The sequence below is a fragment of the Pteropus medius genome, unplaced genomic scaffold (assembly GCF_902729225.1).
Source record: "Pteropus medius unplaced genomic scaffold, Ma_sr-lr_union100, whole genome shotgun sequence".
In the NCBI taxonomy this organism is placed as follows: Eukaryota; Metazoa; Chordata; class Mammalia; order Chiroptera; family Pteropodidae; genus Pteropus; species Pteropus medius.
Window position 1 is genome coordinate 1,563,791 of NW_024349224.1, and position 21,938 is coordinate 1,585,728.

At 46.9% G+C, this 21,938-nt stretch overlaps 2 protein-coding genes and 1 non-coding gene across 8 annotated transcripts in view; 2 read left to right on the top strand and 1 right to left on the bottom strand.

Moving 5' to 3' along the window:
- Positions 1-302: 302 nt before the first annotated feature.
- ORC6 (origin recognition complex subunit 6) lies at positions 303-5,283 on the top strand. The gene is made up of 7 exons (XM_039880784.1): positions 303-457; positions 1,437-1,566; positions 2,733-2,896; positions 3,102-3,191; positions 3,554-3,666; positions 4,121-4,189; positions 4,730-5,283. Exons 1-7 carry the CDS (start codon positions 393-395, stop codon positions 4,855-4,857), a joined length of 759 nt encoding a protein of 252 aa, XP_039736718.1. The 5' UTR covers positions 303-392; the 3' UTR covers positions 4,858-5,283.
- Positions 3,807-21,938, bottom strand: part of MYLK3 (myosin light chain kinase 3) — a 44,657-nt gene continuing 26,525 nt past the window's right edge. For 3 of the 6 annotated variants that reach the window (XM_039880781.1, XM_039880779.1, XM_039880780.1), the window contains 6 exons: positions 21,516-21,657; positions 14,728-14,798; positions 12,823-12,951; positions 11,322-11,474; positions 10,263-10,395; positions 3,807-9,312 (listed from right to left, as the gene is read on the bottom strand). In XM_039880781.1, coding sequence (XP_039736715.1) covers positions 9,208-9,312; positions 10,263-10,395; positions 11,322-11,474; positions 12,823-12,951; positions 14,728-14,798; positions 21,516-21,657 — 733 coding nt within the window. In that variant the 3' untranslated portion in view covers positions 3,807-9,207. Of the gene's footprint in view, positions 9,345-10,262; positions 10,396-11,321; positions 11,475-12,822; positions 12,952-14,727; positions 14,799-21,515; positions 21,658-21,938 lie in introns of all 6 variants that reach the window. The other 3 variants (XM_039880782.1, XM_039880783.1, XR_005656832.1) reach the window with 2 other exon arrangements.
- Positions 14,456-14,574, top strand: LOC120617451 (5S ribosomal RNA). The gene has a single exon (XR_005656923.1). It is a non-coding gene; the product is annotated as a 5S ribosomal RNA (ribosomal RNA).

Consider the following 21,938-nt stretch of genomic DNA (forward strand, 5'->3'; position numbering starts at 1 on the left):
CTGCCGCTTATCGCCGGACTGACGGACTTAGGCGCCAGCCAGTCTCTCCATGGAGTGGGAGAGGGCGGGGCGGCGCCGAGTAAGGGGGACTCGCTCGGCGTCAGCAAGGAGACACAAGAGGGAAGGACAGCGTTTGTCGAATTTGTCAAGAACGGAGAAATGGAAAGAGTGGGAGCCGGTCGTCCACGTTCCCCGTCTTCCCGGGAGTGTGCCCTCGCACTGCGCATGCGCAGGAGGAGGGCCGGGTGTGGTGTATGGGGCGGTCCCACGTTTCCCGTCCCAACCAATCCGGTTGCAGCAGGGGGGCGGGGCCTGGCCCTCACTGGCCGGCGCCGCGTCGGCGCGCGGGTTTCGTCGCTGCGCCTGTGTGCGCGCCTATTCTCGGCTGCGCCATGGAGTCGGGGCTCATCCCGCGCCTCGCGTCGCGCCTGGGCATCGCCGAGCCGGACGTGCTGAGGTGAGTCCGGCCTCTCGCGCCCCGGGCCCTCCGCGGGGAGGCAGCATCTGCCCGCGGGGTTAGGTCCCATCTCGAGAACCTTCCCAGGCGGCAAGAAGCGACGACTGTAGGCGTCTCTCGGAACCACTGGCCCCGTGGGACGCACGGTGGCGGGAGGAGCCGGAGTACCTCGCCCATCCCCCAGATGCTGGCTGAGGCTCTGTTTGGGGCGGTGACCCGGACAGACGGGGTGCAGACCCCCTGGGGGCCTCCGCCTGTGAGGGCAACGACTCTGCGTAGCGCGAAGCGGGGTGCCGTGCTGCGCGGGTGGCGGGTGGTGAGGCGCACCCGGGATGCCATTAGGGTTGAGTAGAAGGTGCCAAGCAGAGGCAACACCTTTGCGAAAGCCCTGGGCCGGGGGGACCGGGGAGGGGCGCTTCTTAAAAGATAACAAGGAAGACTGCGTGGCCTCGCTGTCTTTAAGGACGGCGAGTCCCCAGGTGCGGCCCCTGGACCACGGGCTGCCGTACAAATGACGCCTGTTAGAAATGCAGCTTCTCGGGCCACCGCGCCGCCTGCTGATCAGAAACTCTGGGGGTGGGACCCCGCCATCTGTTTTCACAAGCCCCGAGGCGATTGTCTTGTCCGTTAAAGTTTGAGGACCACCGATTTAGGGGAAGGGGTAAAGGGAAGGAAACCTGGTGTCACCTGCCAGCCTCCGTGGTAGTTCACGATTGTTCCCTAGTGGAAGGATGGACGCAGGGTCGTTTTGGAGGGGAATTGAGGGACTTACTTTTGCCTGAAAGTCCTTGAGCATAGTGCTGTCTGGAGTCGGAGAACCCCAACCTCCCCAAAGGCTGGGAGTTGCATTCTCGGCCCTATAAATGTGCACAGGAGTTGGGCTCAGAATGAAGTCGCCAGGCTGCGTTTGCTGTTTACCAAAGCGTTGGGCCAACTTCTGGAAAAGGGTTTTCGTGAACATGTTGCCCTCGTAACCCAGGAAAGCAGAGGAGTACTTGCGACTGTCCCAGGTGAAGTGCGCCGGCCTGTCTGCACATACCACGGAGACCAGCAATGCCGTCATGTGCCTGGACCTGGCGGCTTCCTGTATGAAGTGTCCCTTGGACAGGGTGAGTGGGCACCTGCGAATGTCTGACCCAGCGCAACATCAAGGCTTAATCGCACATGTCAGTTTCTGATTGGATGCACCCCATCAAAACTCTTGTGTTGTAAAATCTTCATGGCTATGATTATGTGTGTGGGGTTTTGGGGGTTTTTTTTTTGTTTTTTTGGTGCCGAAACCTGGGAGCAGATATTATCCTGTTACTATCCTAGATAAACTTTGAAACTATTTCGTCGAGTTGGAGGGAAAACATTTTTTGCAGCATTCTCTTCACCGATTTCCCTGGCCACATCTTTTGTTCCCCGAGGCCATCTGCCACGCCGCCGCTAGCATCCTCCTCCTCAGACACCTACTTTAAATCCCATGTGTGTTTTCCTGCCAGCGTCACGGTGGTTGAGCACAAGCTGTGGGGTGTTGAGAACAAATCTCAACACCACCAGTTGTTGGCTCTGTGAGTCTCCAGTTTCCTCATCCGTAAAATGGGATGAGGATATCCACTCGCTAGATCGTTGAGAAGATTGGACAGTGGGGTGCACGTAACACACTTAGCACAGTACCTGTCCCAGAACGATACTGTCATTAAATGGTGGCATTAAAATCGCCCTTGGCTCTCAGCAGGTTGGCTCCCCACCACCATCAAACTCCGGCTTCTCCTGAACACTGACCGCAAGCTACAGTCTCCCCTTAGCGGGCCGTGCACTTTAATGGCTTTGTTAGTGCGGCAGCTTCTTTTCCAGCCTGGACTGTTCTGTGGCGAGCTGTGTCATTCGTGCCTCTGCCTCACTCCATCCTCTGGGGAGAGTGCTCCCATTTCTCCCCCCGTGTCCGTGTTCTCTGTCTTCCGCCTTCCACCCGCCGCGCCCCAGCCCACTCTTCCTCCTGCCATTCCCCACTGAATTGCACATTGTCCCCGTGTGGAAACATGGTGACTCTATACGCATCTAAGTTTTTTATGCGTTGTTTTCTCAATCGTCTGTGCACAGGCCAGGCTGCCTTTCTAAAGTATGAGCTCGCTGAGAGCAGTACTTTACCTGACATGACTACCGGTCTTCGACTAAACGAAGCGAAACCTTTAGATAGAGCGACTTGCCACAAAATTAATTTTGAAAAGTTGAGGCACTAATATATAAAACTTACGTTTTTGATGATTCGTGTGTGTATTTCCTTCCAAAGGCTTATTTAACTAAACTTTCTGGTTTGAACAAGAGGACGTATCTGAGCTGCCTTAAATCTTTCGAGTGTTTACTGGGCCTGAGTTCAAACATCGGAATAAGAGACCTCGCCGTGCAGTTCAGCTGTACCGAAGCCGTGAGCACGGCTGCAACGTTACTGCAAAGGTCGGAGGCGTACGGAACCACAATTGAAATTTTATACTGATACATAAAACACAATATCCAGTGTCGTGTTAATTAACCGATACGCTAAAGCGACAGAATGTTTATCTCATACATTTAAATAGCCTTGAAGTTCTGATTTGCATTTTCAGTCTCTTTGAAATAATATTTTCTAACAAGTAATTCTGCAAACGCTGCCTTCCCTTAGCTACGAGTCCAGTCTCCCACAGACACAGCAGGAGGGTCTTGACTTATCCAGGCCGCTTTTCACCAGCGCCGCGCTGCTCTCAGCATGCAAGTAAGTGTGTCTTCTCACACTTGGAAGCCCCGTTTACGGATGGTTTGCTCAGTCCCAAGTAGCACTTCTGGTTTAGTTTGTTTCGGCTTAGCATATTTTTCCATATAAATAGTATTAAGAATAATGGCCAAGTTACCATATTCTCGTTTTACCCCATGATACAGCTTGGAACTAGCGTCGCCGGAAGTCACTTGGCAAGTGGCAGCTCTGTGTATAAGCTGAGTGCTCTGAGTTCAGGGTCCGCCTTTTATAATTGATGAAGTCTGTCACCGAAACAGTGGCCATTTGTGATTTTCCAGTAATTTAAAACAAAAACTGTTGTACTGGTTCTCAAAAGAGTCATTTATCAAATTCTTTTGTAGGATTTTAAAGCTAAAGGTGGATAAAAATAAAATGGTAGCCACATCTGGAGTAAAAAAAGCCATATTTGATCGACTGTGTAAACAATTAGAGAAGCTCGGGCAGCAGCTCAACAGTGAGTATCCATTCCATAGTTTAACGATGTGTCATTCGAATACGTAAACCCACTGGTAAAAGTCCAATATTTCCAAACTTGCAAAATGGCTGATTTCTGAAATGTTTTAATGTGGACCAGATAAGTCTTTAGTGAGAAAATGTTTTGTTTTGTTTCGATTAAAGTAGCTTAATAACTTTTTAAAACCTGTGATCTATGAACCCATGCCTGGGAAATAGATCCTGAGTTAACACGCTTCAGCGTTAAATGCCAGCCTCCATTTACGTAAGCTAGACTAGAAGTGATTCTCAAGTCTGGCAGGAAAAGCCAGAGAAAAGAGAAGGTCAAGGCCATTTGCCTTCTCATCCTAGTGCTAGTATTTGATCAGTCAAGGTATCCAGTTTTTGTCATCCAAAATAGACCCAACTGAGAATAGGAGAAAAATTAACCCGATGACACTCACTTTTTCTTAAAGGAGAGTCTCAAGATTCAGCTGCTCCACCACGGAAAAGAAAGAAGGCAGGGACTGAGCCTCTAGCAAAGGGTAAGATGAGCTCACGCTGGCCGAACACTGGGATTGGTGCAGAGGGGTTGGTGCAGGGAGCGGTCCTGTGCTCTTGCTTCACTCCCAGAAGCCCGCAGAGATTTCACGTAATTAAGAATACATCTGAAGCCAAACTTAGGTCCAGATCCTGCTTCACCGCTTACTGGCTCTGTAATTTTAGGAACATCACTTAATTCCAGTGAGCCTCAGTTCCCACATCTGTGAAAGGTGATTAGTATTAGCTAATCCACTCCATAGGATCGTGAGCGTTGAACGAGATAACACTAGTAAGGGCCTGGTTCAGTGCCTGTTGAGCACCAGGTAAGTGCCCGTAAGTGTTAGCTCTCACCTTGATGTCTCGGAATCTTGGAACCTGAGAGCAAAACGCAGATGCGTTAGCTGCTGTTTCCACTTTTCGTTTCAGTATCTTATCCTCTATTACCTTAATAATTAAAGTGGACACTTTAAACAAGCTTTTTTTCTTACTCCATTTGTAAGCATGAGGATTTTGAAACACTGTTGAAAATTTTCTTTTCCCAGAAAGGGAGAAGGTAGTAGAGATCCCGCATAAACCGCGGAAAGATGAAGACCTGACACAGGATTATGAAGAGTGGAAGAGGAAAATTTTGGAAAATGCTGCCAAAGCACAGGCAGCTACTGCAGAGTGACTGCGGCTCCCAGATTGCCGTGTGCCACACGCCGACAGTGCGTCCGCCCCGGCATTGTGTTTGAACTTGATAACAAGGATCCTAAAACCGCTGCCTTAATAGCAGGGAAGCCAGCACTGGGGCCGAGTCCTGGGCAGCACGTCGTTTGGTCAGCCACAGTGCCTGGCGGGCATAGCCCAGGCTCCACGGGTCTGCATTCCTTCAGAATGGACTTGGAGCCATTTTACTCCTTTTATTTTTTTAGTTTATTTTAATTACTCTTGTTTTAAGCGAATGTCAAGTCTCCTGTCCTCCAGGCCATCCTATCCTATGGCGTTCGGGCTGGATGGAGCCTTACAGATTTAATTACGTTTTCATGTAAATTTTTTGGTTTGACTAAAATCGACACGTGGTACAACTTAAGTTAATAAATGTTCCTTTGATACGTGTTCAGTGCCCTCACCATCAGTGGGGTTGGGGTCAGGGACACAGTCTGCTCCGGCAGGAAGGAGGCGCAGGTTGCTGAGCCTGGCCCACTGCTCAGCAGAGCGCAGGTGCCGGGGCCGCACAGCCTGCATCGAAGCCCTGCTCAGCCCCTCACACCTGTGAAACCCTGCGCACATTCATCAACCTCTTCGTGCCTCTTCCACACGTGGGACTAAAAATGGCGTCTACTCATTTGGAGTTCTGAGCTAATTTCAGGCAAGCATATACCACAGAACCTGTATAGGTCTTCAGTAAATATTAGGAGAGAAAAACGCATGTGGATGTCTCACGTGATCAATCGCTTGTACCATATCAGTCACGTGGACCAAGGGTAATTTTTTTTGACATCCACCTACTGAAAAATGTAACCTTATTAAACACTGCTTATTTTAAAACCCTGGGAAAGGGTCACTCCAAGCACCTGGCACCCGCCTCTGCTGTCTCTGTATTGGACAGTCTACATACGTTTTGTAAGTGGAATCACAGTGTGTCTTTTTGCGACTGGCTCATTCCGCTCAGCGTAATGTCCTCGGGGTTCATCTGTGGTGTAGCAGGTGTCAGGATCATCTTCCTTTTTGAGGCTGATAGTCCACTGTGTGGATGGGCCGTGTTTTGTTCACCCGTCACCTGTCAGTACAGGGCTGCTTCGTCCTCCTGGCTACTGTGAATAATGCCGCTGTGAACGTGGGTGTCCAGATGCCTCTTGGAGACTGTTTCTGGTTCCTTTGAATAGACACCAGAAGTGGCAGGGCTGGATCATACGCTAATGCTACTTTTAAATTTTTAAGGAACCGCCACACTTCCACGGCAGGTGCACCATATTACATTTCCCCTAGCAGCACACAAGGTTCCAGTGTCCCCACGTCCTCGTCAAGGCTTGTACTTAACGTTACTCCACAGCATTTTCACGTGCTTTCAGCCATTTTCACGCCTGTGGAAAACTGTCTATTTGAGACTTTTGCCCAGGTTTAAATTGGGTTGTTTGGGGTTTCTGCTGTTGAGCTGTAGGAGTTCTCTGTATAGTCTAGATAGTAACCTCTTTTCAGGTCCTTGATTTGCAAATTCTTTCTCCCATTCTTACGTTGCCTTTTCACTGTCGAGTCCACGAGAGTAGCTGTAAGTACTCTGACATTTTGTCCCCTCTATGCCTTAAAAGTAGGTAACTGGGTTATTTCTGAAATTAGTTAAGGGTAGGGAAATTGCCTTAATCTTGTCCAAATGTCCTCCTAGGGCAGGAATTGTTTCTACAGCAATTTCCAGCACATTCACACTCCCGGCGTGGGAAGCTTACCGCTCACCGAGACCATCTGTTCCAGGGCTGTTGTAGACTGTCTGGAAGCTGGGGTCTCTAACAGTTCCTCATGGTTTTAAAAACTTTTATCACGAAAGTTTTCAAATACAACAGTAAAGAGGCCAGGATAATGAAACCGCACACCATCACCCGCACCCAGCAGTTAACAAGGACTCGCCATGCTTGCCTAACTACGCATCTGCCTTTCTTCCTGAAGTCACTCGACCTACATGATAATCGATCACATCACCATTTTCATACCCGACACAGTAGACATTCGATCATCAAACATACAATTTAGAACTACATTTCCCTGGATGTCTCTAAAATATCTTTTTACTTGTTTGCTCGAATCAGGGTCAAAACAAGGTCCACGCTTGATAGGTGGGTTGCTAATTTTTAATTATAAAAGCAATACATGCTAATTATGTAAAAAAAAAAAAAAAAAAAAAATTCAGAAAGATAAAGTGAAAGGTGGAATTCCCCTTGCTTCATCACCCACTTTCCAACCCCACCGTTAAGATTCATGCACATCCTAGAGAATCTTAAAGCACATAGAAGCATGTGTCGCTCCACAAAGGGGATGACTGTATACGTTCTGTAGTGAAAAGATAACTCAGTACATCCACATCTGTCTTCGGCAGCAGCGAGGTCTTCCCCGGTAAGGACCTGGCAAAATTTAGTCAACTAAACCCATGCTGATAGGCCTATGTGGGTTGTTTTTATTGAACCATGAGCAATAGTGTTAGAAGAAACATTTTGCATTAATTCTGTCCACTTGTTCAAGTATTGCTGGGGGATAAATCTCAGAAACGGAATTGCTGGATAAAAGTGGGTGTGACCTCTATCTTCACATACCCATCGAAAGTGGAAATTTTCCATTTCCCTGTGCTCTCACCAATCCGACAGGTGGAATAAGTGGGTCCTGACCACCTCGTGTGAGTTTCCTACCCAGCAAGCAGTTCCTATGACTGTTCATTCAAAGGGAAAAGGCCCATTAGAAATAGTTGATACCGGCACAGTTGCAATCTTATAAAAACTTTTTGAGCTAAGTGCACACCAGCAAATTAGAGAACTAAAAATATCCAGAAAATTAAAGCTTCATAAAAGTTCCCTCGAATTTCAGATAAGGGAGGGTAAAATCCACATTGCCTCTCACTTGTATGAGCCTGACCTAAACAAAGCCCTCAAGGGGACTTTGTGGAGAAAACGTGTTTCTAGATGAAAAACAACAGCATGTCAGGGGGAAGGGAAGATTAAAATTTGATAGATAGAGGATTCTTTTCATATCGGCCCTGTCTGATATGGAAGCCACTAACCACATGGGTCTACTAAGCTCGTAAAATGTAGATAATAGAACTACACAACCGGATTTCTAATTTAATTTTAATTGAACGTAAAAGTGGGTACTTTTCAATTGTTAGAAAATGTTTAAGATGTTTCGAAAAACTTGAGTATATAGTCTGTTTTTCCACAGTAAATTTTATGAAATCTAAATACAAATTAAATATGTCTTCTGAAAAACTAGCATCTGAATTGAAATGCATTTTAAGTGTAAAATACATACCAAATTTTGGAGACAATATAAAAAATATATATAAAGTATCTCAATAATTTCCATGCTGATTACATATGGACGTGTTTTTGACTTTTTATGTTAAATTATTAAAATCAGTTTCAGCGGGTTTTTGTTTGGGGAGGGGGAATGAGAAGTTTTTAATTATGTCTCTGGCTCACATCATGTCTCCCTGTCAGACAGTGGCGCTGCGCCTCTGGGTTGAAAAGATCGCCTACTTTTTCACGCTAAGCTACTCCTTGTGAATCGTTCTGGAAGTCAGGTCAATGGCAACCCCGAAAGCAGCATCCTTAGCAAAGCAGCAGGCCTGCAGTGTCCCTCCCTCAGCCCGAGGGTCACTCTGTGTTACCACAGAATCACATCGTCACATGCTCATCCCGGGCCCACAAGCGTATCGGCTGCCACGGCTGCCAGACTTCCTCGGCCATCTGTTTGTCACTGAGGCAGGGGGATCCGAGGGGTCCTACCGATGCTGGGACAGGGCAGGACAGGGCAGAACAGGGAGAGGTGCGGGTGGGTACAGAGTTTAAAAGCACATTCAAAATGGTCGTCGTCCTGACTTAGCCGCGACGGTGGCAGATTCTGCAATTTCAAAGACTATTAAAGGATGCACGTTTTGAGTCTCAAAAGGGAGCACAAGTTAAAACAAGGATCACTGCCCTGAAGGTCACCCACACCTGAGCAGGTCAGAATTCTAGGAACTCTCTGTACTGAAGGCAGTAACACCGAGTGCCCTGCCCCTGTGGAACAGTCTGTCATGTTCTTTAGTCAGAGCATGTTTAGAATTTAACATACGCAAAGCAGCAGCTTTCCCACCTACCTACAGCATGCCTACACGTATCACCAAAAGCAGGTATACCTGAAGAGTAAACACGGCATCTCAAACTTAGTGATCTTAAAAGGCGGGAAAGAAGTTCTCACCAAGTCACTTTCTTTACAGAGACTTCATCCCCAAGGAAGGCAATGGCCACAGCCTTTTCTATGAAATAAGTGGACTCGATCTTGGTGAGAGGCCAGATTACTTAAACTCTCGAGTCATCACGTCACCACGGGTCTCAGTTGGCCCTCGGCCCACGGCGGCGGCAGAGCCGACGGTCACGGGCAGGTCGGAAACTTCCGTAACCTGTTGGCAGCAGTCACCACGTAGAAATGTTTCTTGAGATGCGAGGTAAAAAAAGGGGAAAACGGCATATTTTTTGACCGATTGTTTAAAAAAATAAAAGGATTTAAGCAAGTTAGGCACTTGGGTTTGTTTAAAACTGATAACCTAAAGGGAAAAGAAGATTCTAGCAAAATAATACTGGAATGGTCACATGCCCTTCAGGGGCCTGTCTGAAGCAAGTATGAAGTGAGAAAATACATTATCCTTTTCACAAGAAAAACGGAGCGCTCTAGAAAGGGGTTTTTCAAAGGGTGAGTCGCAGTCCACAGGGGTCACGAAACCAGATCGGTGGGTTACGACCAGGATTTTTTTGAATGAACCCGAGTATCACAGACTAGAAAACGTCAGAGTGCATCACACTCTGTGAAGCAAATGTGCTGTCTGCATCACACGCGTGTGCATCTGTGACACTGTGTGCTGGTGCTCCAGGTAAAGCATTCCGTCTATTAACAAGGGTCTGAGTTGATATCAAAATGTCAGAAAGCTACTTGGGGGACAATAGTTTTAAGACAGATTTTATGTCCTTGGTACCAAAGAGTTTCCGTAGGAGACAAAATGATTGAGCTTTTACACAGGGCCGTCCGGGCCTCTCTCTCTGAACCCGGCAGGAATCAGGCCTCGGGCTCCATGCAGTTAGTTCTTGGTGACGTGGCTACTACTGTCACCGAGAACAAGTGCTCCAACTTCATTCTGTCACTTCAAGTGTCACCTAAGTACAGACTAAATGCCACTTTTACGGTAGTCGTTTTTTGGTCTGGAGCGTTTTTTTACTCTAGTTGACATCTGGACGTGAGAGGGGTTTTTTCCCCTTAATGTATTTAGAATCAAAATGTAAATAAGAACTTGGCTACAGTTCTTTCGAAGGACATATTAGGAAGACAAATGCTGCTTTTACTAAAAGAAAAAGATACCTTCCATTTCCTCTGAGCCATGTACTTCTGCAGCAAGAGCTGCGATTTGAGACAAACTTTGGATTTCGAAGCCTTGGCGGGCAGGTCATTCAGCCACTCGTGCTTCAGGCACTGTGTGGCGCTCATCCTGCAGCTGTGAAATCGAACAGTGGACACGTTTACTTGGAGCCGCCGAGTAAAGGTCAGCTGTCCGGAGTCAGTCCGGTGGGGCAGGAAGCCTGACTCAGTGGAACGGGGGGGACCCGCTGGGCAGACTCCTGCCACCGCCCAGGAGGGGAGCTCCTGGCGTCCAAAACGCCCCTCCTTAGGAGTGCAAGAGAGTCATCAGCAAACCGTCCCTGTCCCCTCGTGCTGTGGAGGGACCGCATCCCAGTGACGGATCGCTACTGGGGGTGGGGACCCAGGCAGGGCCGGAGGAGGCCAGCTGTGCCTGGAGTTGCTCCAAGGAGTGAAAACAGGAGCACGGAAGGAAGCTCATCTCTCCTTCCAGGGAAAATAGTCGGCTTGTGCGTCCGAATTTGAAACGCTTTAACTCCCTGACTTTCACAGCCAGAAAGAAATGAGTGATGGCCAGGGAGGCAGGAGCTCTCGGAGCCCAGACCTGGGACCTCACTCCTGGGCCATGCGCAGCTGTCCCCAGTGTGCGGATCAGTCACGTGGGTGGCTCCACCATGACTGATGTAGCTGCTGAAAGCCGAGCGCGGCCCTTCCTCGCTGAGAAATGGGGTTTTCTGGCCTCTGTTCTCAAAAGTGACATCTGCGCGGCTCAGCGTTTTCTTCAACACTAGCCTATTAAAAGTGAACACTTGGAAATAGGACTAATTTGTAAATATGGACCTTTCTAAAACTACCTAAATTTTGTGCTCCTAGTTGTTTTTTTAATTACTTCCTTTGTCACTGTGCCTGCTACGTTTTTGCTCCAAAGGAGCAGCAGGGTAAGAAATCCTGGACAGAAGCGACCCACAGGAAGAAAGGACCTGCCCGGCACACCTGCTCGTCACGGTCACCAGTCAGCGGTCACCACTGGGATGGCACGCAAGTGACAGACAACAAGGCTACCTCTTCTCTTTGATCAGCAGCCGGGAAACAAAGTCCTTGGCCTCCTCTGATAACCCTTCGAAGGTGTCAGCGTCAAAGTCCCAGCTACAGTTCACAATGAAATTCATGGTCTCGGCATCTGTCTCCCCTAGAAACGGGGACAAACCACTGAGCCTACGGAGGAGAGAAAGGACCATCAACGTGCGGGAGCCAGGCCGCCAACACGCGTCGAAGGTAGAGAGGAATCTACACGTTCAAGCAGAAGTGATCAGATCCTAGTGTTTCAGGAGAACAATGGCCCTGTCCCCTCTCGGGAAGGGAGGAAGTGGGAGGGACGAAAAGCTGCAGAAAGGAAGTGCTGGAATCGAGCCCCTATCACGCGCACCTGTCTCCCTCCCCTGGAGCAAAGAGTAATTGGGGCCCCACCAGCATGTCCACCACGCATCAGGTGTATGGTGATTGAGTACTGTGTCTCTGAGACAGCCAGGTGGGCACAGACACGCCCAGGCCCCAGGGGACACAGGAAAGCTGGCTTTATTACACTCCTCCAGAGCAGCGGTCCCCAACCTTTGTGGCCCCAGGGACTGGTGCTCCTGTGAGAATCTAATGCCTGATGATCTGAGGCGGAGCTGAGGCGGTGATGCCAGTGCTGGGGAGCAGCTGCAGACACAGATGGAGCCTCACTCGCTGGCCCACTGCTCACCTCCTGCTGTGCAGCCCGGTTCCAAACAGGCCACGGACGGTACCAGTCTGTAGCCTGAAGGTTGGGGACCCCTGCTCTAGAGTGAGGGTAGACAGGCAGGAGGACTCCCTAAGCGGCTGGCCTGGGGCCTCCAACTTCCCCACTTGGCACAGCACAGGAATACAAAGCATGAGGACACAGGGTCGCTGTGATGCCTTAGTGACAAGAGTGGGAGCGGAGTGTGACCTTGCTGGGTCACTGAGGAAACAGCTGAGGGACGCCCCAGAGGAAGGTGTCAAGTCTATGCACAAACTCTCGCCGATCCCGCCTCCGCTTCCTCAGCCCAGGGGAGGGACAAGGCAGCCCAGGGGAAGGGTGGGGTGGACGATGTGGGGACCCCTCCTCACTGCCCCAGGGCACTCCAGCCCCACCTGTACCGCAGCACCCACGTTTCTCTGCCCAGAGCTTTCTCTCCTGTGGGTCCAAAAATTTCACCCCCGGGATCGGCCCAGAAGCAACAGCTGATAAGAGCTGGTGTGTAAGCACCCCAACGCCCTCACCCCTGGAACCCCTGGAACAAAATGGCGGAGGGACTGTGCCAGAATGGATCCCAGAGCTCCCTGGGGACCCAACTCCAGGTGCCCGGGTGGGTGCCGGCTGGACGCACGCTCCCCACTGGCGGCCTCCCTTCCCGCCCACCTCCCGCCGTGTCCTGGGCACACCTCCCACTAAGTGACTCGCACTTGACTGTCTGCTGCTTCTAGGCTTCTAGGATGGTCAAAGACGGGGGCCGATCCCCACGGGGACCGATCCCCACGGGGACCAGGCCGGGGCACTCACAGCATGTAGGTGATGACCCCCACGCTCCACATGTCTGTGGGGAACGAGACGAACTCATAGTTGACAACCTCTGGGGCCAGGAACTCGGCGGTTCCGAAGTTCACCTTCAGCTTCTCCCGGGGCTTGTACCTGGGATGGGCGGGGACCACAGCGGTGAGCCCTGGGACGCCAGGAGACTACAGAGGCCAGACCACCCCCGGGGAAGCCGGGCATTCCAGGACTTCCTGTCTGTGTGCCGTCTGCACCTCACATGCCACCACAGTCCTGGCTGGCTGGGAATCAATCGTCACTGCCCCAGTGACGATTGGGGCCCCAACCTCAGGCTGTCCCAAGAGACCAAGGAGAATCAGGAGCCACAGTCCCCCTGCATTCACAGTCCAGAGAGGAGGGGTCCACACACCCTGAGCACGCAGCCCCGTGCGCAGGTCGGACCTGGGTGCTTACGACGGGCCCATGTGGGTTCATCGATGTTGACGATGGGGACTTTGTATGTGTGGGGGGAGGGGACGTGGGCCGTCCGTTTCTTCTCTCGATTTTTCTGCGAAACAAAAACTGCTCTAAAACATAAAGTGTTAATCAAAAAAATTAAAGGACACTTCCGACTTGCCAGGCACCGGGCTAAAATCCTAAATACATAAACGCCTCATCCTCACGACAGCCCCGCGAGCAGGTACGATGACTGTCCCCATTTTACAGATGAGGCCGTGGAGGAACAGAGACGGATAAAGTGACTGTGCTGCCAGCGAGCGGGCCCCGATTTCCTCAAGCCTGGAAGTGAGTTTTTAAAACGCGGTCTCCTCAAACAAACAAACAAACAAACAAACAAAAACAAACAAAAAAAAATGCAGTCTCCTCTCTCGGAGTCGGCTGAGAGAGCCAGGCGCAGGCGGATGCGGCGCCGGCACAGCCCGGGCCCATCGGGTCTCCCAGCTGTGGCCCAATCTTATTAGACGGTATTGGGTAAAACATAGGGCATTTGTTTTACATTACGGATCAAACGTGATTTTTAAGCATTAAGGCTGAGGACTTCGGTGTTGCTCACAAAAGACACACACGGCGTAACAGGGATCCCGAGGGCGCAGGCGGGTGATAGGAACCGCTGTTCCTCTAATGACAGTACGCTGGGTCTCCCGCCCGTCACGTGTGGCACTGAACGTGCACCTTTCACCCCTGCAAAGAGGGGACATTTACCACTTCAACAGTGGGGGCGCAACCCAGAGACGGCCTTGTCGTTTTGCACGCCACCTCTGGGAGGCAGATGCTGGACACCGGTGGCCGAACTCAGGTGAGCGGCTGTCCCCACAGGGACAAAACTCTGCTTTCTTTCCCTTGAGGGTGGAACGGAAGTTCCTGCAAGGCTCATGAAGTGACAAAACGTTCCTTGTGGAAAGTGACCACCAGGACGAGAGATCATTTTAAGACTAGAAAATTCAGCCATGATGTGAAGAGTTGCCTAGAAAACATGTGGTTTCCAGAGAAGTGTCACTCTTGGCAGCAGCCTGGACGACGGGCATGTGACTCTCGCCGTGTTTATAGACTGTGGGTGGCTGAAGGTTTGGGGACACTATTTGGGGACCTGGAGGACCTGAGTGAAGGGGAAGCACTGTGGGGTACCATGGCCAAGAGAGACAGAGTCTACGGCCACGCCACCCTGAACAAGCCCGATCCCGTCTGATCTCGGAAGCTAAGCAGGGTCGGGCCTGGTTAGTACTTGGATGGGAGACCACCTAAGAAGACCAGGTGCTGTAGGCGTAAAAAATAAAAAAATAAAGGATTGTAAACTGACAAGGTCCTTGCAATCTGTGAGGTCAACCAAGGGTTGCCTCGTCTAAAATTAAAATAAAAAAGAGAGAGAGAAACAGTCTCCAAGGAGTTCCATCAAAGTGCCAAACTACAACCCCTTACCTTCTGGCCAGCCCGAAGTCAATGATCTTTATTTGGTGTCCCGTCTGAGTGACACACAGTATGTTCTCCGGCTGGGGAAGAAAGAGAAGTCTGCTTAGGCTCAGTCGACAGCTAAGAAGGTCTATAACTCCCACACTTCAACTGTCAAGAGGCCTCAGTTTCCCAGCCTCCAAGGGAAATAGACGGCTCAGAGGAGGTCCACAGGGACGGGTGGGTGGGTGGAATCCCAGGCTTTTAAGTGTCGACAGCTAGATCCCTGTCGAACTGGTTTATTAGTTCTGATAGTTCCCCCCGGCCTCCCTGACAAGCTCATGTCATCTGTGAACAGTTTTATACTTCTTCCTTTCCAATTCAGATCCATTTTATTCCTTCTCTTGCCTATTTGCCATTGATAGAATTTTGAGTACGACGTTTAACAGCAGGGGCAAGAGCAGACACCCTTGTCTTCTTCCTGACCTAAGGGGGAAGCATGCCACCTTTTACCAGTAAGTATATATTGTCTGCGATTTTCACAGAAGGCCTTTATCAGATTGAGGAAGTTCAACATCTAATTTGTTCAGCATTTTCATCATGAAAAGTTGTTGAATTTTGTCAACTGCGTCTATTTTAATGATTGTGTGATTTTGTCCTTTATTCTTTTAGTATGTCACATGTTAAACCAACCTTGCATTCCTGGGATAAATCCCACTGTATGATGTGTATAATCCTTTTTATATGTTGCTATATTTGGTTTGCTACATTTTATTGCTGTATTTGCTACATTTGTTGCTATATTCGGTTTGCTAACACTTTATTGAGAATTTTTCTATGTAGTCTGTAAGGGATATTTCTCTAGTTTTCTTTTCTTGTGAGATCTTTGTCTGGTTTTGGTATTAAGATAACCCTGATTTCATAAAATGAGTCAGGAAGTATTCCCTTCTCGTCTATTTTTTGGAAGAGTTTATAAAGTTTTGGTGTTATTCTTGAAACATTTGGTAGATTTCACCGGTGAAGACACATTGGTTCAGGCTTTTCTATGTGCGTAGTTTTTTTTTTTTTAAACTAATCTAATTGCTTTATTTGTTATAAGTCTGTTCAGATTTTCTATTTCTTCTTGAGTCAGTTTTCAGTAGTTTGTGTCTTTTAGGAATCTGTCCGTTTTATCTAGATTATCTAACTAACTGGCACACAATTTCTCATACTACTCTTATAATTCTTTTTTATTTCAGTGAGGCTGGTTAGTGATGTCCCCTCCATCGTTCCTGATTTTTAATAATTTGAGTTTTCTTTCTTTTTCTCTTGTTCAACGCAGCTTAAGATTTGTTAGTTTATTGATCTTTTCAAAGGACTGAATTTTGGTTTCATTGATTTTTCTCTACTGCTTTTCTATTCTCTGTTTCATTTATTTCTGCTCTAACCTTTATGATTTTCTTCCTTCTGCTTGCTTTGTGTTTAACTTCTTTTTCTGGTCTCCTAAGATGGAATATTAGATTATTGATTTGCAATAATCTTTCTTCTTTTTTAATATAAGTGTTTATAGCTACAAATTTTAATGCTGGTTTAGATGCATCCAATAAGTTTCGGTGTGTTGTGTTCTCATTTTCATTCATCTTGAAGTATTTTCTAAAATTTAATTTTAATGATATATTTTATTTAACCCAATGTGTACAAAATAGTTTAATTCCAATAGGTTATGGATATAAAAATATTATTGAAATATTTTCCATTCTTTCATATTAAGTCTCTGAAGTCCAATGTGTAGTTTACATTTATAGTACACCTCAATTCAGACACAAAATTTTCAGCAGAAATATTTTAGATGTATTTAGGTTTCATGAAATGTATACAGTAGTCACCTTTTGTCTACGGGGGACACGTCCCAAGACTTGCAGCAGATGCCTGAAACCAAGGACAGTACCTAAACCTATATGTATTGTTTTTCCGGTCCATATACACAGGTGATAAAGTTTAATTTATAAATTACGCGCAGTGAGAGATGAACAAAAATAACTAATAATAAAAAAGAACAACTATGACAATATTCTGCGATAACAGTTAGGTAGGTGTATGGTCACTTATGCCCTCGCTCTGATGGCCCATGTGATGACGCAGACGACTACTGAGTGACTCATAGGCGGATGGCACAGAGTTCGCCACGCTACGCAGAGCGGCATGCGATTTAAAACTTAGCAATGGTTTCCTTCTGGATTTCCCATTTACTATTTTCGGACCGTGGTTGAACATGGATAACAAAAATGCAGAAAATGAAACCACAGATAAGGGGGACTACTATGCCAAAGAGTGAATTTACACATTGAGATGGTTCCAAATATACTTAAAAGTTTTCCGATAACTGAATCGAGCATCCACTTTTAAATTTAAGTTAACTGAAATTAATAAAATTTAAAACTCAGTCCCACGCATTGTGCTGTGTTGGACAGAGCAGCTCTGGAACTCTGTCTCCGTATTGAAATTCACACAACCTCCCTAAGAGCTATTATTATCTCCCATTTTGCAATTGATGAGCTTATGCAAGATCAATTAATGAGATCCAGGAACTTATGCAAGATCTCATGGCTAGGACAAGCCCTGCTTTTGGCTGGGAAATGAGCCATGGCAACGACGGCCTCCTCTTGCAGAGTCACGGGGGTTGCCTACAAGGCTATCCTTGACCCAGAACCACAGAGCGGGATCCTGAGCCTCCCCTGCCTGCCCGCCCCATAAGCAGCTGATCCAGAAGCCTTGGAATGAGCCGTAGAGAGCAGGGAAAGCTAGAGGCCAATCTCCCCATCTCCACCACTTTCCTGAGCACCCCAACCCTACAGTCAGCTGTCAATCAAGAAGGATGATCAGAAGGAACAATGCGCACAGGCAGAGGTCCAGCCAGCCTGCTTCCCGTCTTCTGCAGGGGCCACTGAAAGTTCTAAAAGGGACAGTAGAGAAACACCCTCCTATTGCGCCAGCGGACTGGAAAAACCACAGACGCCAATGCCGTGCAAGTGAAAACTACCGTGCGATGCCACCTCACATCGGACAGAATGGCCGCTCTCAAAAACAGGAGACCACAAGTGCTGGCGAGGATGTGGAGAATAGGGAGCCTCGTGCGCTGCTGGTGGGAACGCCAACTGGCGGCCCCACCATGGAAAACAGGATGGAGGCTCCTCAAAAAGTTAAAAATAAGCTGCCATGTGACCCAGCAGTCCCACTGCTAGGTCTGTAACTGAAGGAAACCAAGTCACTACTTCACAGAGAGATCTGCACCCCCGTGTGCAGTGCGGCATTATGTATAATAGTCAAGACATGGAAACCACCTAAATGTCCAGCAGCAGATGACTGGATAAAGAAGACATGACATATACACACATGCATACATACATACATACACATAACACACACACGCACACACAACACACATACATATACACGACAGACACACATATACACGCATACACACAACAGATACACACACACATACAATGGAATGTTATTCAGCCATGAAAAGGAAATCCTGCCATTCGTGACAGCATGGGTAGACCTTTAGGGCATTGTGCTAAGTGAAATAAGTCAGACAGAGAAAGATACTTCCCGCATGCTCTCACTTCTATGTGGAATCTAAGAAACAGAACATATAAAAACAGCGAATAGATTGGTGGCTGCGAACTTCTAGTTATAAGATAAAAAAAAGTCCTAGGGATGTAATGCACAGTCAAATCCTGTGTTGAACATCTGAATGTTGCTAACGGAGGGAATCTTAAAAGTTCTCATCACAATTAAAAAAATTGTAACTATGTAAGGTGACGGCTGCTAACTAAACATTGAGATAATCATTTTACAATATGTTCATATGTCAATTATTATCTTGTACACCTTAAACATAATACAATATATGACAATTTTATCTCATAAAACAGGAAAAATTTTTAACACAAAACAGACAAATCTTTAGCTAGACTTAAAATAAGAGAGAGGACTCAAATAAATAAAATTAGAAAAATAGAGGAAATGTTACAACTGATACCACACATATATAAAAAATCAGAAGAGACTACTATGAATTATATGCCAACAAATTGGAAAACCTAGAAGAAATGCATACAGTCGTAAAAACACACAACCTACCAAGACTGAATCATGAAGAAACAGAATATCTGAACAGACCCATTACTAGCAAGGAGATTGAATCGGTCATCAAAAATCTCCCAGCAAACAAAAGTCCAGAACCAGACGGCTTCACTGGTGAATTCTACCGAACATTTAATAAAAAATTAATACCAATCCTTCTCAAACTCTTCCAAAAAATAGAAAAAGAAGAAACACTTCCAAACTCATTTTATGTGGCTGCCACTACCCTGAGACCAAAACCAGACAAAAACACTACGAGAAAAAAAATTGCAGACCAATATCCCTGACGAACACTGGTGTAAGAATCCTCAACGAAATATTAGTAAACTGACTTCAACAATATTAGTAAACCGACTTCAACAATGCGTTAAAGGATCATGCACTGTGACCATTTCATTCCGGGGAAGCAAAGATGGTTCGACATATGTAAATCAATCAACGTGACACACCAAATTAACAAAATAAAGGATGAAATCATGCGATCTTCTCAACAGATGCAGAAAAAGCCTTAACAAAATCCAACATCCATTTCATGACGATGGGGATAGAGGGAACATACCTTAACATAATAAAGGCCCTACGTAACACGCCACAGATAACACACCCAATGGTGTAAAGCTGGAAGCTCTTTCTCTAAGATCAGGAACAAGGCAAGGATGCCCACCACCATTTCTATTCGACATAGTATAGAAGTCCCAGCCAGAGCATAGTAGAAGTCCCAGCCAGAGCAATCAGGCAAAAAAAGAAAAAGAAAAAGAAAAAAAAAAGAGAGGCATCCAAATAGAAAAGGAAGAAGTAAAACTCACTATTTGCAGATGACATATTATACATAGAAAACTCTAAAAACGCCACCAAAAACTGTTAGACCTTAAAAATAAATTCAGTAAATTTTTAGGATACAAAAGCAATATACCAAAATCAGCTGTACAATCCCTCTACTGGTTATTTACCCCAAAGACTTGAAAACTCATATCCGAAAAGATATTTGCACACCGATGTTCATAGCAGCATTATCCACAGTGGCCCAGACATGGAAGCAACCGAAGTGCCCTACGCTAGATGGCTGGCTAAAGAAGCTGTGGTACATATGTACAATGGAATATGACTCAGCCAAAAGAAAAGATGAAACACTGCCATTTGCGACAACATGGATGGGCCTCGAGATAAACATGCTAAGCGAAATAAGCCAGACAGAAAAAGTTGAAAATCACATGATATCACTTATATGTGGGATATAAACCTAAAAGCAACAAATGAACAAGACAAACGAACAGAGACTCATGGACATGGACTACAGACTAGTGGTTACCAGAGGGTAGGGGGTGGGGAAGAAAGGAGTAGGTAGATGGTTAAAGGGGGTCAAATGTAGGAGGGTAGGTTGGTAAAGGGCATCAAATATATGGTAGCTGAAGGCAACTGGACTTTGGGTGGTAAACACACATTAGAATATACAAATGTCAAATTGTAATGTATACCTGAAAATTACATAATTGTAATTTATGTAATTACCCCAATAAACTTAAAAAGGAAAAAATCAGCTGTATTTCTAGACACTAACAAGAAAACTATCAGAAAGAGAAATTAGGAAAACAATCCCATTTATAATTGTATCAAAAAGCACAAAGTGCTTAGGATAAATTTAACAAGTTAGTAAAAGATCTGTGCACTAAAAACTGTAAGACGTGGATGAAAGAAATTGAAGAAGACAGAAATAAATGGAAAGATTTTTCATGCGCATGGGTTGGAAGACTTAATCTTGTTAAATTGTCTATACCACCTAAAGTAATCTACAGATTTAATGTAATCCCTATCAAAATTCCAATGGCATTTTTCACCGAAATAAAACAAACAATTCTAAAATGTATATGGAACCACCAAAGACCACAAATAGCCAAGCATTCTTGAGAAAGAACAAAGCTGGAGGCACGCACACCCTGATTTCAAACCATATTACAAAGCTGTGGTAAGCAAAACAGTACGGTATTGACGTAAAAGCAAACACGCAGACTGGTGCAATGGAAAAGAGAGCCAAGAAACCATTAAAAAAAAAAAAAATTGCCATGTATCACGTGCTTATTACTTTTTGTCAAGAAGACAAGTAAGTGGATTGCATTCATTCAATGGAGTATCACGCAGTTCTTAAATGAGAGAAGATGTCTACAATGTACTGTTTACAACGAAAAGGTAAGATAACAGATGAGACGCATAGTCTGATCCCTCTGTGTGTTCATGTGCCTTGTCAAACAGCCAGTGCAGAAGACCCCCCGGCACAGAGACTTGTGGCATGGGGGGGCTGGGGTCTGCACTGTCTATTTTAAGCATTTGTATGTTGTCTATATTTGTAACCACAAGCACATGTTTCTACTTTAATTTTTTAAAAACTAATCTTAAAAACTAATCTTTAAGAAGAAAAACATTGTATCATTTGATTTTCAAATAACACTTAAAGAGGTACGGGATCCATATTTTAAAACGAATGGAGGAACTGAGGCTCAGAAAGGCGACGTGACTGCCCGAACCACAAGGTGGCAGAGAGCCAGGAATGCGGGCCAGGGCTGTCTGCCGAGCGACTGAGCTCTCGAAGACAGGAGGGCAGCAGGGACTCAGACACCTGGGGCCCACCCGCCGCCTGCCCCGGTGGGGCCCGACTCTGAGCGGGAAGCCTGGCCGCCCCCGCGGGGCCTGACCTTGAGGTCCAGGTGCAGGATGTAGTGCTGATGAAGGTAGTGCACACCCTCGCAGATCTGCTTGGTGAACAGGACCACATCCAGTTCGGTCAGGTGGTACTTCTCATCTGTGATCCTGTCGAAGAGCTCGCCCCCATCCACGCTGCCAAAGCAAAGGGCAGGCCAGGCCTCTCAGCTCCGGGAGCCAAAAACAGGTCAACCCAGGTGAGCCTGCTGTCATCTGGGGTTTTACGGGGACCTCTGCTCTGGCCCATTCCCAGCCCAGAGTGCCGTTGGCAAACGAGAAGTGACGGGCCGAAGGGGAGACCGGGATTGTCATCTGTGTTGATAATCTAGGCTCACCCTGGGTGCCCCGGGCCGAGGCTGTAAACTCATTTTCCTACATGGAAATGTTGGTACCTACATCACAAGAACCCCAGGTGG